General features: G+C 39.3%; 3 protein-coding genes across 3 annotated transcripts; 1 reads left to right on the top strand and 2 right to left on the bottom strand.

Moving 5' to 3' along the window:
* Positions 1-543: 543 nt before the first annotated feature.
* EAE98_010186 (uncharacterized protein) lies at positions 544-8,229 on the top strand (the record flags this gene model as incomplete). Its single annotated transcript, XM_038957807.1, has 2 exons — positions 544-659; positions 717-8,229. 2 exons carry the CDS (start codon positions 544-546, stop codon positions 8,227-8,229), a joined length of 7,629 nt encoding a protein of 2,542 aa, XP_038805819.1.
* Positions 8,230-8,762: 533 nt separating this feature from the next.
* Positions 8,763-10,283, bottom strand: EAE98_010185 (uncharacterized protein; the record flags this gene model as incomplete). The annotated part of the gene is made up of 1 exon (XM_038957806.1): positions 8,763-10,283. The coding sequence occupies one exon, from the start codon at positions 10,281-10,283 to the stop codon at positions 8,763-8,765; it is 1,521 nt and encodes a 506-aa protein (XP_038805818.1).
* A 2,085-nt stretch (positions 10,284-12,368) lies between these two features.
* Positions 12,369-13,918, bottom strand: EAE98_010184 (uncharacterized protein; the record flags this gene model as incomplete). Its single annotated transcript, XM_038957805.1, has 6 exons — positions 12,369-12,425; positions 12,500-13,203; positions 13,261-13,338; positions 13,472-13,596; positions 13,648-13,726; positions 13,807-13,918. 6 exons carry the CDS (start codon positions 13,916-13,918, stop codon positions 12,369-12,371), a joined length of 1,155 nt encoding a protein of 384 aa, XP_038805817.1.
* Positions 13,919-17,466: the final 3,548 nt, after the last annotated feature.

The following is a 17,466-nucleotide window of genomic DNA, read 5'->3' as shown; positions in this document are numbered from 1 at the left end:
AGCTCGGTGCGAAAGAGCCCTCGCTTATCATACACGTGATGGTGGCGCTAAATGTATGTGGCTGGTAGAAAAAAAGATGTGGCTGTCGAGTAAGAGCCCAATTAGGATTTGATTGGTTATCAATTGTCCGTTCAAATTTCATCCTATTGATTGATTCGCGCTAATCAATTTATCCCAAAACGGTCTGTGCTCAATGGTTGCCCCGCTGCGTCCCCAGCCAGCTCATGAAAAGTAAATAAACAGTTCCTGACCGCCGTGTTTTACTTTATGGATTCCTTTCAAACTTCTTAATGAAAAACCCAGAGACACTCTATGCTCAGTCGATACCCAATGCCACTTGGCAATAACAATTAATACAATCATAACCCCCCTTGACTTTTTGCATAATTTGGGGTTTATTCCCATACTTTCTTCACATCAACAAGTCACTCCATTATATTTGGATTTTGTATCGCGAAGTTCCTCGAGTACATACATACTACTGGATCTTCTCCACAATATCAACATTCCACATAAACACATTCCGGGGATTTATCCTCCGCAATGCCTTCTTCAGAGAGAGAATCTTCTCGCGATGGCGATAGACTTGCTCTTGTACATAGAAATTCCGCGCATTCCATATCCTCATCAATAGATTCTGGACGAGCAATTGTTCCAATGTAAGCTTTTATTTATCTCATCTATGGGTCAATGCAATTCTGACTGTGATTTTACAGGTGGGATAGTTCTGATCCAGAACGCGCACCTCCTCCACTTCCCATGAACCCCTCATCCCCGAGTGTCTCATCACGAGGAACTTCGGCTGCTATCAAGTCTGCACATGCGGCACTTACTGAAAGAGCTCGCGACAATACTTATTTCATCAACATACCACCCCCAAAACGCCTCACAGAACCATCTCCCGAACGTTTACTGATCAAGGGTACTGCTCCCGGTCATAAACGAATGCAATCTCTGCAAAATGGTAGCGTTAGAGATTTGAGTAGTTTTATTGAAAGTGGAACTTTCGGTCCATTGAAACCTCCAGAGAAAATAACAGCAAGACCTCCTACACCACACGCCAGCAAGGATTTCTCATTCGACCAGTCGCCAGAGAAGTTTACCGACAAGATGTCAGATAAAGATTCGGTTCGAGCCACTACACCTACCAAAAGAGCCGAGTCGCCTCGGGAAAGACGCGACTCTATGCATGTACGACCTTCACTGCGCCGGCCACCCCATGGTGGGTATGGCGAAAACACGCCTCCTCAATCAGCCACGATGCAGGCTCTTCACAACATGACGACTAAGGAGACAGATCCACCTCTTGCCAATGTTACCAATGGCTCTACTGCTTTAGTGCGACAGCCTCAAACGTTCGATGCCATATCAAATCAAATTCTCAGTCTCACCAGTATATGTACCAGCCTTCAGCGGGAGATGGCGCAATTGAGTAGAAGAAGTAAAGATAACGCGACGGATCTAGTCAGCCTTAAGGAAGCGACGAATGCCAGGGATGAGGATATACGCAAGAGTCTCCGAGAACTGGTGACTGGCTTGTCTGATGCTGGCTCCGAGCGTACATTATATGGAGGCAACAATCTTTACGCGGATAGCAAAGGACACGCTTCACCGTCCTCATCACGAAATTCGAAAGGATTTTCGCTTCCTCGAATCCCTAGCCCAAACAGCTTCGCTGCTTCATTGGACCGAGAAACCTTATTATCCACACCACTTACGAGAGATCACGGTCGAGAACATATTAGCGACGCTGCTGCGCATGCTGCTAGTGTGGCTCTGCTCGAGAAGGTACTGCGAGAGATGGGCACTAAGGAAGGACAGGAGCTGTTAATATCTCGACTTACGGAAATCGCTGAGCAGCTTGGCCGAGAAGGCATGTCGACAGCCAAAAAACTAGAGGACTTGGTGGAATTTATCAAGAAAAACACTGAAATTTCTCAAGCTCTAATTGCCCGTCACAACAACAATCGCGAACAAGAGACCAGGGGACGTAAATACAGCTTTGAAGAGGATTCGTCGAGATTAGAGCTGGATTTCGATAGGCCGGCTTCTGTCGCACAGAAACTAGAGGCTCTTGTCGCAACTGGAGCAAACAGAGACAGGCGCAAGTCACAAGGACCTAATCGATCGGGTGAAGTATTAGGTGATGATGTCATTCAAGTTATACGAAGTGTCAAGGATAGCGTCGCTCAAGGAGGTGGCCTTACCGCGGAAGTCAAGGCGCTTGTTCGAGAACTTCGTGGTGAGGTTTTAGGTATGGGACGAGAGATTGGCAGAAAATTGGATCAAGCCAGCAAGGATGGAGCTTCCAATGGTGCTGATGTCAGTATTGTCGTTCAAAATGGTCTGGAGGAATTGAAAGAGCATATGAATCAACTCATCCGTGAAAGTCGTCGACAAAACTCCGCTTCCGCTTCTACACAAAAGATCGACTACAAAGAAGTCTATAACGTGGTACGCTCGGCGGTAACTGAAAAATCCGAATCAAAAGAAGATATTATCGATGCAGTTCGAGAAGCTTGGGAAAACTACAAACCGGATATCGAATTGCAGCATTTTGGTCTCGAGCGAGAGGAACTATTGGCATGCTTGAAGGAGGGCATTCAAGAATTCGCGCCTCAGAATGAACCCGGAGCAACGCGACAGGAAGTCTTTGCCGCAGTCATTGAAGGATTGAAGCATTTCACTCCACCGCCAGTTGATAACGAATCTCTATCCCGAGACGAAATCCTCGACGCCGTTCGTGAATGCCTTGAGGAGTTTGAGTTTCCAGCTGCACCAATGCCAGAGCCTCGCGAACCTGAAGTCACCAGAGACGACATGCTTGATGCTGTAGCAGAAGGTCTTAGAACTTTCGACTTTTCTGCAAATCCTACGGCACTCAGTGCAGAGGTTCTTCAAGGTTTCACTCAAACTGAAATGATTCAAGCCGTTAGAGAGGGTCTCAAAGAATTCGACTTTGCTGCTCTCAATCGTGGTCATGATGACATCACAAGAGACGATATGGTGACTGCTATTCGAGAAGGGCTCCAAGCATTTGGACTTGCTAACCAGAATCGTGAAGTGGATGGAGGTGTCACTCGAGATGATGTGGTAGGCGCAGTTACTGAAAGCCTACACACGTTTGACTTCTCCGGTAGTATTCATCCACCACATCATGACGAAGAGGCCATCACTCGCGACGACATGTTCGAAGCTGTAAGAGCAGGTCTTGAAAGCTTCGAATTTCCCACTTTAAGCAGAGAGGTCGGAGATAGTATTAGCCGAGAAGACGTTTTTGATGCCGTGAAAGAGAGTCTCCACAATTTTAACTTTGGCGCACTAATACCAGCCTCTGACCCCGAGGAAAAAGAAACAGGAATTTCTCGGGAGGATGTCTTCGAGGCTGTTAAGGATGGCCTGCAAACATTTGATTCCGCTCTCACACGCGAGGTTGGTGGAAACACCGGCATTAATCGCGGCGACATCCTTGACGCTGTGAAAGAGGGACTTCATACTTTTGATTCTGCTCTTACTAGGGACGTGAGTGGAAGCGGCAATCTTACACGCAACGATGTAATGGATGCTGTCAAGGATGTTTTGACTACTTTCGATTCAGCTCTCATCCGAGGAAATGCCGAGACTGGAGCAAGCCGCGAAGAAATCGTCGATGCAATGCAGGAAGTCATGACCAAATTCCATGGTTCATCTATAGCTCAAAGCCCAAGTCAAGGAATTACTCGCGATGATGTTGTCGATGCTGTACAAGAGGTTCTAGAAGGATTCAACTCGGCTCTAACCAAAAGCGTTGGAGGTCCTGCAACTCGTGCTGAAGTTTTCGAGGCTATCAAAGTTGGTCTTGAAACACATGAATCTAGTGGTGGCATAACTCGGAATGACGTCCATGAAGTTATCAAAGAGAATCTTCAGAGCTACCACATCGAAAGTGCCCTAACCCGCGACGAAGTTGTGGAGGCCGTCCAAGAAGTATTGACGGCATTCGATTCTGCATTAACCAAAGACGCCTCTTCAACAGTTACACGAGATGATGTCCTTGGGGCAGTGAAAGAAGGACTTCAAGCGCAGACATCTAGTATCACTCGCGATGAAGTTCTCCAAGCCATAAAGGACGGCCTTCAATCGAAAGAAATTGCATCAACTCGCGAGGATGTCGATTCAATTACTCGGGATGATGTATTTGATGCTGTGAAGAACGGATTTGAGATTCATGACATTGGAGGAAGCATCACCCGGGATGACATTCTCGAAGCAGTCAAAGGTGCTAGTTTCACTCGTGAAGACATACTTGATGCTGTGAAAGATGGACTCCAAACCTTCGATTCGGCTTTGACAAGAGGTGTCACACCTACATGTACTAAAGCTGATGTTTTTGAGGCTGTACGAGTTGGTCTACAATCTCAAAGATTCCCACCAACAGTCACGCGTGATGATGTATTCGAAGCCGTGTCAGATGGCCTTCAGACATTCAACTCCGCCATTGTTAGTGTTAGAGAGGCAAATGCTAGCAAAGGCGACGTCTTTGACGCTGTCAAGGAAGGTTTCGAAACATTCAACAACGCTCTTACTCTTGATATCCCAGTAGGTGTTAGTCGTGAGGATGTTCTAGATGCAGTGAAGGAGGGGCTACAAACATTTGACTCGGCGCTCACTAAAGAAAATGATGTCAAGGTTAACCGAGAAGATATTCTTGAAGCAGTCAAAGAAGGCCTCGAAAACTTTGATTTCGCTGCTGCTAAGGCGTCCACCGAATTGAGCCGAGAAGTTGTGGAAAACATCACCCGCGACGATGTTATTGCAGCCGTGAAAGCAGGATTAGAAAGCTCACCTCAATCTGTTGACAACTTTACAGCTCAAGTCTCCGAACGCATACGTGAAATCATGGACTCTATACAAACCGAATTCAAGACAGTTTCGGATGAAGCAAAACAACAAGTCGTTGCAAATGGACGCAGCTCCGAGCAATTACTCGATGCAACTAAAGATGGATTTGAGAAGCTCCGCTCTGACATCGAAGCTTACGTTGATCGAGCCTCTGATGTCACAGGCAAAGATGAGATTCTGGAAAACATGCGGGATAACTTCGCCACGCTTCGTTCCGAAGTGGAAGAACTTATTTCCAAAAGTTCAACTACTGGCTTCGAAAATGTTAACAGTGAACTTGAGCATCTTCGAGGTTCTATCGCGTCAGCATTGGTTCGATCAGGAGCAAATGATGACAAGGATGAGATTCTTGATGCCTTGAAGGAAGGTTTCGATGGTCTTAAAGCTGGTATGGAAGTTTCCCGATCACGAGATGTTGACGAAGAAAATATGCCAGGAACCGGAGAAATCATCGACGCTCTGCAAGACGGGTTCTCTGTTCTTAAAGCCGAGGTTGAAAAGGTTGCCAACAAGCCTATCGATATGACTGTTAATCATGAAATTCTCGACACACTTAAGAAAGGCCTAGAGAATGTCAAAGCCGATCTTGAAATTCTCAAAGAGAATCATAAGAATGAGCAAGCGCTGGCAGAAATCTCTGATCGTGCATTGGTTCCAGCTACCGACAGCCTCTCTCATAATGATATTGGGAATCTAGAGATGCTCATTACCCAGCTTGGCATCAAAGTAGCAGCACTCGAGTCGAAGGAACAACCTGCACCACAACTTGCTCCTGGTTCTGTGACCAAAGAAGATTTAGCCAAAGTCGAGGAGCTACTTCGAAATGTTCAAGATAAAGTGGAGGGAGTTGTTGCGCGTGAGGTTATCCCCGATGAAGCTAGAGTCAAGAAGGAGGACCTTGACGCTATTGAGATTTTGCTTCACAATACAAAAGCTAAGCTTGATGAGATCGATCCTGAACAATCCGCTAGGAAGGAGGACATTGAGACTATGGGTGTTTTTGTTCTTGAAACCCGAGACGGTGTGACTGCATTGATTGAACATCTCGAGGAAGTCTCGAAGAAAGATGACCTCACTTCGATCGAAACTGTCGTCGGCGAGGTCATGACTGCCCTTGCAGAACTAAAGGAGCAGGTCGGTAACGAATTCAAGAGTTTAGACAAGGTCACAAAGACGGACGTTGAAGCTGTTGAATCTGTATGCCTTGATATTAAATCTGCTATCGAGCAAACCGTCCTTCCAGAATTTGCAGCTTTAGCCACAAAAGATGAAGTTACCACACTGGGTACTTTGGTTAAGGAAACCGCCGGTCGAATTGAATTACATGCAACAACGAATGCCAAAGCTTTCGAGGACCGACAGGCCGAGACTGTTGGTGTTAGTGAACGCGTTACAGAAGTCAAATCTTTCCTCATGGAATTCAGAGATGCAGTTAAAGAGAAGCTTGACGAAGGTACAGCCAATGTCGAGACAGTCCGCACATTCCTTGAAGGCCTTGGAAAAACTATCAACAAAAATGACACTATATCCGAAGATCTCCAAGCAATGTTCCATGCTATGACGGAAGAGTTTGAAAAGACCAATGCTGGTATGGTCGGATCTAAGCTCGAGACTGATGAAAAGTTTCAACAAACATGGGATAAGCTTGATTCACATTTTGATGAAAAGTTCACTGAAATCATTACCAAGTATGACGAGCTCCAGAACTTCTTGGAAGAAAGAGCCACAGCTGGTGTTGAAAAAACAACAGAAGTTGAGGCTAATATCTTGAGCACGAAGCAAGTGGCCGAGGATGTCAAGGGCCTACTTGATACGTTAATAATTGCTGTGACAGATGCTTCCGAAAAGATAGAAGAAACTTCAAAGACAGTTTTCAACCGAGTTGATGAGACTTTCATCAGAGTAGAGGAAACTCACGCCGATGCTAAGGCCGAGCACCAGCTCACACGTGAACAAATCTTGAAGACTTTGGGTGTTGTAGAAGGAGTTCATGGAACTGTGACGGAGTATAATCCCCAAATTCTTGACATGATCAAGGATGTTCTCAATATGGTTGGTCAGCATTACGAACATTCAAAGAATTCAGTAGAGACAATTCAGGAGAAGATCGCCGAAATTCCTCCTCCACCAGAGATCCCACCTCCTGTCGAATACGATGATACACCTGTTCACGAGAAGCTTGATAAGCTTGTGGATCATGTGCAAGAAGCTGGAAAGTCTGTAGCACAATTGGAGATGCTTGACAAGATACATCGACAAATGCTGTCAACTGCTGCAGAAGTTTCTCAATTTGTCTCCACCCAAACCCAAAAAATTGCAGATGAACATGAAAGCAAGGAACAAGCTGCCGCAGAAGCTGCCATTGCCCTCGAAAGACGTCTAGTTCAAAAGGAACAGGTTGAGGCATCAATTGCTTCACTCAAAGGGGAAGAGAGAGCTATGAAGGAATATATTACCAAGCTTAAGACTGACAAGGAAGATTTGCTTCATCAAAAGATGAGACTTTCTTCTGATGTTTCTAGCTTGGAAACAGCTTTAAGAATCCGCCGTGAAGAATTACAGGAGATGGAAGAAAGAGCCGAAGGTCTTGAGAGACGCATCCTTGAGGGAGTCATTGATCATTCTCGAGCTCTTTTATTGGCGAATGGTAATCGAAAGAAAGCACGAGATCCCATGAGTCGTAAACGAAACCCTGCTCAACGCAATTCAACGGCTCATTCTATCGCCTCGAGTGTCGCTTCAAAAACTCCATCGATTACACAAGGTGCTGTTAATATGGCAATGAAGAATCGCTCTCCTACCAAAGGACCTCAAGCCAATCAGGCACAAAGACGCATTCTTTCCCTGAGTCAAATTAACAATAATCTTTCAACTGGTAATTTCAAACGCACTCACAGTGTCAAACAACCCAGTGCTTCTAATCCACGTAAAACTAGCTGGGGAGGAGACTCAAACAAAACTAGCAATTATGGGGAACTGAACAAGGAGAATCTGGCATTGAAAGAGTACGAAGATGAGGATGAAGAAAACAAAGAACTAGTCCATCTTTCTGATCACGAGGGCGGAAATCAAAGCGATTCAAACACGATGAGGAGAAGCAGCCATGGTACTACTGTTATCACTGGAAATGAAGGAACAGAGTATTCGGAGAGTCTTGATGGTGGTGGAAGAGATCGAGATGAGGATAGAGATGGGGAGGAGGGATCAGAATCGGATTATGAAACAGAAACAGACTTGGGAACTAATAGTCATTTGGGTACCGAAAGTGAATTGTCGAGTAGTAGTTTGGGACATGGAAAGGGAAAGGACTATAATGCGGTGGTATTGTATGAAGAGGAAGTTGTTTAGTTCATTGGTCATTGGAGATGAGGGAATTGATATGGAGAGTATTGGATTTTATGGAGAGGCTTCTCGTAAGCTACAAATTTATGCGGTAATGGTCTAATTCTTGTATCTTTCTTGACCCACTTACTCGCCTTGGGAAACGGAGGAAGGGGTGGCTTTTTTTTCGTCACAAAGCAGGGGATTACGACAGAACCTACAATATACCCTAGTATGTCGGTTTCTTGATGAAGTCCTGATTCAAGTTTATGACTGTTACATTTTTTTCTTTTCTATGAACAGCGTTTTAGCGATTAGTATATTTTATATCCTTTTGGTTGTGGTATTTTCAATTTCAAAGATTCCCTTGCGAAGGCGGTATTCTAGGTATTTAGATTAGTAGTATTACAAGTACAACTTTTCTCTTCTCATAACTTCTCTCTTGGTATCATTCATTGCATGCATTGTGAGTAGAGAAGTGAATCCGTCGCCATCAGTATCTTAAATACTAACATAATTACTCGCATCGACATAAAACCACCCATACTACCATTCTGAAGTTACTCCCTCTTCAAAACTTTCCTCCCCGCCATCCATGGCCACAAAACTTCGGGCACCCTGACCTCTCTCCTCTTCTCATCCCATCCATTCTCTAAGATAGCAGCCACGATCCTCGGCACCGCAAGCGCCGTCCCATTAACCGTCCACGGAAATGCAATTTTCCCTCCATTCTTATCAATATCAACTCTCGTCGCCAATCTCCTACTTTGATAATCCCCACAGATACTTAAGGATGTCACTTCGCCCCATCCATTATCTCTTTCTCTGCGCGAGGGAAAGAAGGCTTCGATATCTATTTTGCGCATAGCTGAGGCACCGAGATCGGTAGAGGGCATTTCGAGGATCCGACAGTGAAGACCGAGGGAGGTGAGGATGGTGGTTTGGAGGGAGAGCATTTCGTTGAATATTTCTGTGGTTTCTGGGAGGGAAGGAGAGGTCCAGGCGAACATTTCGACTTTGGTGAATTCGTGAACTCGGTAGAGACCTTTGGTGTCGATACCACGGGCGCCAGCTTCGGCGCGATAACAGCGGGACGTGGCGATTGTTTTCAAGGGAAGGAGAGATTCGTGGATAGTCGTGTTTGCTTTCATTCCCGCGAGAGGGATTTCGGCGGTTCCAGCGAGGGAGTATGTTGGTTTTGCAGTTTCGGCATCGGAAGGGGATTGGGCGATGGAGTAAATTTGTTGTTCGTCTGATTGATCGCGGGGTTGGAAACCGCATGCTGATGCGATGTGGGAATAGACCATTGAGGGAGGAGAAACGATGGACCAGCCTTTTGAGAGAGCGAGAGAGAGGGAATATTGGATCAAGGCTTGTTCGAGGAGTGCGGCGCCATTAAGTAAATAATACCATCCCCAACCGGAAGTATTTGCTGCAGAGGAGAAGTCAAGGAGATTCAATTCGCTACCTATGTGGACGTGAGACCGCCATACTCGATCTGAGGAGGCGGCTTTGGGTTCGGGATGTTCGTTGATGGTTCCTATTACTTTTGGTTCTGAGCCGCGGGGAGTGGAATCGGATGTAAGATTTGGAATTGCAGATGCGAGAGTATTGATTTCTGTCATGAGCATCGATTCTGAAGATTCTATTTCGGAGATTTTATCCTTCAAACTTCTAGCTTCTGCGATAATCTCCTCTTTGGAAAGGGCGCGTAACTTTTGAATTTCTTCTGACCCGTCATCTCGTATTGATTTTGGATTTGCAAGTTGGAGTTTTAATTTATTATTTCTTTCTCGTAATGCTCTTCCATCGCGTTGATGTTCGTGCCATTGTTCGAATAAACTTATGATTTTAGCTGGGTATGTTGATTGCACTTTGTAATTCCTTTCTAGACAACTTTTTTCATACAACTCTGGATTGGTTCGTATGTGTTTTATATCGATGGATTGTTTGGGTGCTATAGAGGGTTTAGGTATTTCGGAACGTAAACGTGGAGAGACATGGTATGAACGACGAGGAGATGGTCGCAAGAGGGATTGAAATTGACATCGTAAACACGTAAAACGGTTTACCGTTGACATTTTGGATATTGAGGGGGAAAGGATGGTGGGATGATATTATTTTTTGGAAGCTTAGAGCTAGCTGTTGAAACTAAGAATATGAGCTGAGCTTATTATTGGGTGAATCTAAAATGCGGGGTTCCGTCGGTCAAACGATTTTCCGACCCCTTCGCCAAAAAAGTTGCAACCAACACCAAAAAAACAGACCAGATGGGACTTCAGATTCAAAAAAGGATAACAAAACAACGAAATGTCCAAAAATTGATTTTAAGATCGGATTCAAACCGATTGAACTCAGGGTTACTCCCTACGTAGGGCTCGAACCTACAGCCTCAAGATTAGTCATCAATATAAGATATTTGATAGAAGTCTTGCGCGCTACCATTGCGCCAGCAGGGAAATCAGAAGATTTCTTTGTAGATTGTTGAGGAAGCCTGCCTAATTTTAATATATTACCCACAATACATTGGCTCGCGTATCAAAAGCCGGGGGTTTCATGCCCCTCATTAAATGACAGTAGTAAAACTTGCTTCAGACTACGAGTATAATCTTTCAATAATCTCACTCGAAAATACAAGTCTAAACGACCATTACATCTTCAAGTTACAATTGTATATCGACAGATCTCATGTGAATCCATCGCTGGAGCATTATTTAACTACTAATATTGAGTCGAAACATCAAGAAATAACATAAGGCCTACTAAGTGAGTGTATTCGATTTTATTATCCCGACGATAGCTTCACTCATGAACTAGACACTTACAAATGAATTACAGAGAAAAAGCCCATACAGTCTAAAAAATCATACACATCTAAATCAAAATATGATATAATTATCTAAATAATTCTTCGAATTTTTCTAAAAAAAAAATGATTAGCTTTCTACTATTGCTTTCCTATTCATTTGAAATTAGCATAGTAAATTTCACACCTGAAATAAATCATCACATTATTTAGATAATACTTCTTGAGGTTTCTTTCGACCATTTCTTTATACTCAAGTGCCTCCCGACTGCGGAGGAAAGCGACGTTCGAACTGAGTATGTTTTCGATCAACCTCACTCTGATCGATGTGTCGGCACACGTCTTATGCTGAAGCTCTAGCTATATTTCGAGGCTCCACATATAGTTACCATGGTACTCATTGTTCACCAAGCATCACTTCAAGACCAAGTCAAGTAACATGGAATTAAATGCTTTACATGAGTGGACTATGAAACTGCGAGAAGACGGAAGTTTATTGAACCATTGTTTCGCGTACTTTATCGCTCTTAAAGTAGCCATTCGACGGAGTTTCAATACTGTGTTCCTTTTACGAAAAAGGTAAAGAAAATGTAAATAAAGGATGAATTCGCGCCGTAAAGGCTACAACGACATGTAGAAATGGTCAGAGGGCGGATACAGGATTAGAGGAGGTGTAGGGGGAGTGCGAGAGAAGAGGATAGACGATCCCAAGGAGGGCCAGGAGGACCATGAGGAGAGATCTCAAAGAGAAGAGGGGAGGTCGGGACGTACTGTAGGTCTCCTTCTCTGAAAATTTGCTATGTCTCTGTCAAGCGCAAGGGATACAATTTGCGGCATTGAAATGATTTTTGCATTATATTTGAGTACCACAAGCTTGTTGTTATTCAACCTCCATATTCCTTTGATCCCTCTCTCTCTTGCATTTATCGATTACAATATTCACAAGAGACGTTGGTCATATACCTCTCTATTTTTCTGAGTGCGGAGACCGAAGAGAGATTTGTAGTACATTCAAATTATAATTTGGTATCTTTTGATATTGCATGTTCTATCTCATGAATGCTTGAAGTCATGCTTTGGATGAAGTGAGGTTGAATTCGGCTTAGACCAATACCCAACTACCCGTGGACCTACCTGATAGTAATACGGATTCCGACACGCTTCACTTGTCATATTCAACTTCACCATCACATCATAGAGTTTCTCAACTTCTGAGTTTTCACATGGGGAGCAGGGACATCTTCATCAATATCGCGAATACAATAAAAAGAAGCAGAAGTAGAAGTATTTACCGACGATTACCACATAATAAGTATCTTCATTGAATAACGAAAGCCAGACTCAGTAATCACACTTCAATCTACAACGAAGAACCTTCAGTACTCGGTCTATCACCAGAGTTTTTCTCAACCAAGGACTACAATTTTTCAATATACTACCCGCATAAATCTCTTGCTCCTTTGATTTAAAATACACATATGCTTTACCAACAGTCTGGCAGGCTTCATCAGTATCATAGCTCGATCTCACAAACTCATCCATCTCTTTTTTCAACCCAGAGACCATAACTGAGGAATTTTCGAATGAGGTTTCAATATCAGCTTTTACTTGTAAGGCCTGGTTGAAGAGTCGACGTATTTCTTCACGTGCCACAGCCGATTCACCTAATCTGACAGCGGTGATATCTTTATCAGAGTTCCCAATATTGTCATATGCATAGATGCTTGTAGTCCCTGGAGCATGCGTTGCAAGCTCTCTTGCTTCCTCGGTCCCTTCGTTTTGTCGTGTTTCAATAATTGCGGTCCTCCTGAATGAATACATAGTGAAGCGCTGAACAAAACCAAGCGTGAGAAGCGTGGTACTCAAGCGGGGATTTAAAGCGGCCGTCTTCATTGCCTTGGCCTCAAAAAGACTATCCCCCTTTGTACTTTGCAATAATATGAGATGAGCGTTAATGCGGTCTACCTTTGGTAGCTGGAATGTCTTGCATAAATGCAACGATTCAATGGTAGGAAATTCGGGGCCAAACGAGCCGCGTTGGAAGGCTAATCCAGTGAGAATAAATGCGAGGTCTAAGTGGTACCGAGTTGTCTTGGTTGGAAGGAATGTAAAAGTTCTTTGTGGATCAAATCTCATCTTTCCATGTGGGTCGCGGTATCCTTTAATGTATCTGAAAAGCAGTCTAACTGCGATACCTACAAGATATGTTAGTACCATCGACCAAAGTGGCTCAGTATAATAGACCAACTTACCTCGGTTGCCAGGAGTAATATAAAAATCTACATCACTCCATCTCAATGTTTCGTCCACAAGGATGTTTTGTTCTGGGTCTGTGATGAGGAAGTAATATTCCGGTGTCAAGCATAATGTTCAACTGGTAGCGAATGTTCCTATCCAACAACCCATCTCGGGCTTCACAAACGACCTGAGAAAATCGAAGGTAGGCATTGAACGATAAGTTACCTACCCTCTTATCGGGATGGTAAAGCTTCAATAGTTCTTTGCACACATGGGTTATATCGTCGGTGGTCGCACCGCGAGCGATCCCCAATTTCTGGTAATAATTGTGAGAAATAACGGGGGCTATCCTATTCAGATGTTAGTAACCAAGGTAGCTTGGTTGTGATAATTGATCTCACTTGTTGGTTTGCTGCGCGAAGGCGACAGCTTCCTTCCTACCGGGGGTCCTTGGTTGCTTCGTGGATGTTGTTGTTTTTTCTAAAAGAAAAAAACCGAGTTTGTGGGTATTTCTGTAAAGTGATCTTGGTTAGCGCGAATTTGAGATTTCGGAAGCGAACTATAATGAAGTTGAAGATGAGAAGGAGTGAAGGTGAGGTGTTGGAGAGGAGCTCCGGTCCCGTGACCCTTGGTATAGCAAATATCTCCAAGGGTCACGGGATTGCGCGACATTGATCCCTCCCCCAGGTATGTTATCTTAATGTTTATAATAATGAGCGGATATTTTATTAGAAAAACTTATTAGAAAAACTTATTAGAAAAACTTATTAGAAAAACTTATTAGAAAAACTTATTAGAAAAACTTATTAGAAAAACTTATTAAAAAATTTATCAGAAAAACTTATTAGAAAAACTTATATCTTTATCTATATTACTTTTTGTGTGAATAAGGGAATTCATTCAAAGGAATTCACTTCAAAGGATTCACTTCAATACAAAGGCAACTGTATTAAGGTTATTAGGCGAAAGCGAAGAAAACTAACTCTTTCAATAGTGCCTATATAAGGCCTACTATTTCCCTCATTTAGCTAGCTTCTCAGATTGAATATAAATAAATATTTAGAGGCCTATATATAATAGGAACCATATCTTTCATATCTTTTTCAAATCAACACTAATTAGTAATATCACAAATTACTTATTTATTCGAAATACCTTTTTACTCTTACTTCTTTTACTTTCATTATAATATCCCGGGCAAACACTAGCACTAGCTTTAAACAAACCGGCAAGAAACCCGAAATTGATAAGAAACCTGATACTGGTAAGAAACTGATTCTATTCGATCAATCTACCAGCATAGGAGAATATATCGATATAATGATTGATAATACTGATCCTCTATAAACAGGTTTCAGTATTTTCTTTTATAAAGATCTGAATTTAATCAATACTTTTTCTTATTCTCATCTTATCGTTCCCCCTAACCCCTATATTCTTTTTGACAAAGTATCAACTAAAGAAAGAAAAGCTTAGAAAACTAAGGATTTGGGGTTCAAAGAAGAACTTCAGGATTATACTTTTTCAAAGGATTTTAATAAAGCTAAACAATTCTATAAAGAATATATATTCAGATTGGGAATAGAATATTATATTAATAAATACTTTCTTTTTAGAAAAACTGTATATTCGGATATGAGGATTACTAATATATCTCTTCAGGATATAGTTATATCTGATTTCGATTATATTTATAAAGGTATACTAAGGAATATTGATAAGCTAATATTATATAACTTTTATATAATTCTATAATGTTATAGAGTTTATATTAATATCAATATAAATATCGAGAATACTTTTATAAAAATATTTGATTGTAACAAATATTATAATTAGATTATAAATCAACTTCTGGAATATTAGTTTATTGAAATATAATTATTTGTATTAACGAAATAGGCTTACTTTTTTATTGGATTCGATTTGAGATTATAAGTCGAATTTTCTGAATCTAAAGATGGTGATATAGTTGGTTAATTAACTTTATCGAAACCTGGTAAAGTTGTAGGTGATATGATAGGAGGATTAGTTTTATTCTAATTTTTATTTCAATTTGGGGATATACGAAATATATCTTTATCAGGTTTTAGAATTCCATTAGTTGATATTCCTATAGGATTATTTAATAACGATGATAGTTCAGATAATAATAATAATAATAATAATGGTCGAAATAATAACGGTGATAGAGGCAATAAAGATAGTAATAGAAGTAATGGTAGAGATGATGAGAATAAGGATTATTATAATTATTTTAATTACTAAAAAGATAATTAATGTAATTAGAATTATTATTTTATTAATCTTTCTAAAATCTATAAAGATGATAATAAGTATAAGAATATTGATAATTCTTTTCAATTAAAGATTTCTATATTTATAGAGTATTGTTATAGAATATTTATATCAATTGAAATAATTCTGGTAGTTTTTTCGATTATATTTTTAGATATAGCTAGAGATTTTTATTAAACTAATCTTAATATTCTTTTTGAGATATATAAGGGTATATATAAAATAATGATTAACAATTTTGAAGGATCTGAATATTAGCGAAATATACTTCTTAAATAGAATAAAATCATTTTCAAGGATTACATTAAAAAGAATCCGATTAAAAAACCTTAGAAAATATTTAATATAATAATTACGGATTTATGCTTTATTCAGTATATTATTCCTAGAAATATATGCGATTTTCAATTATATTATATTAGAATTTTATCTATATGTGATAATATTCCGGAATGCTATTTTGCAATATGTAATCTTTGTTCAACTATTATAAAGCTTATTAACCAAATTAAACAAATTATTGATTTTTATTAAAAAGCATTTTCGAAGTAAAATGTATTATTTGAGATATTTCTTATAAATCGATATTTCTATAATAATAGATCTTTAGATTTCTTTTTTCGAAAATTTTATAATAAATATACTAAACAATAATCTTTCTTTATATTAATTGATAAAAGTAAGGATAATTATTATTTCTTTAATTACAAAAAAAAGGGTTATAGATACTATAAGTATACAAAAGAAAAAAGATTGATTTAAAACGGATTACTATATCAAATATAGTAATCTCGATGATAAGAGTTTTATAAAACAATATAAGCAATTCATTATTGATATTAAATAAAAAAATAATTAAGATAATAATAATAATAACAATAATGATAATAATAATAATTATTTTGTTAATCAATATCTTACTGATATAAGTGATTCTAAAAAGGTTTCCAGGATATTCTTTATCTCCATAAATACTTGTAATAATTCTTTAATAACAATTAATCTCAATAATACTACAAGTGTTTATAAATTGATAGCTGAAATGTTTATTATAAATAATAAGTGATATGGTGTTGATATATTCTTTAATATTATAATTGATATAAGTATAACTGAGAGATTATCTATCAGATATAACTAATATTTGGTATAAAAAAAGATTAAGGATATTGAATATAATATAGCTATTACTGAATAAATAATAATTTAATATAATATTAAAGCAACAATTTCTATCGATTCGTTTTATATTAAGCTTTTATTTAGGGAAATAGAATAGAATATAATAGAAATTAATTTTCTGTTTTTGTTCTTTTTAATCAATATAGATAGATTTAGATTTAAATATAATAATCTTAATAATATTGCTATTATATTTAAAGATATCTATTTTATATATTGATAATTTAACTATACATTTCTATTATAAAACATTAATATTAAAGAATTAATTAGTTATTCTATTAATAATAATAATTACTATCTCACCAAAATTGAATTATAACAAATTCATTATTAATTCGACTATCCATCTGTATACAAATTTTATAAAATACTTAAATATTTTGGGTATAATAAGAACTTTGAAGCGATTAAATAGTTTATTAAGTTTTATTACTATTATCAAATTTATAATAAATTATTTAGCAAATTCAAATTTTTTTTGTTTGATAAAGATTTTAAATTTAATTATATTATATTTGTTGATATACTTTATATTAATAATAATCCAATTCTATATATTATTAATAAAACTATATGTTTTCAAATTGTTTAATAACTAAGTAATATATTTACAAAGTATATATAGAATAAACTTTATAAATATTAAATCGATATATATATTAATCTATCAGAATATATTATTTATAATACTAATATTAATTTTATTGGAAAAGAGTTTCAATAATATATTATATCAA

Source organism: Botrytis deweyae (genome assembly GCF_014898535.1).
Source record: "Botrytis deweyae strain B1 chromosome Unknown BDEW_034, whole genome shotgun sequence".
Classification (NCBI taxonomy): Eukaryota; Fungi; Ascomycota; class Leotiomycetes; order Helotiales; family Sclerotiniaceae; genus Botrytis; species Botrytis deweyae.
The sequence above is the reverse complement of the archived record's forward strand: the minus strand, read 5'-3'. Positions and strand labels throughout refer to the sequence as shown.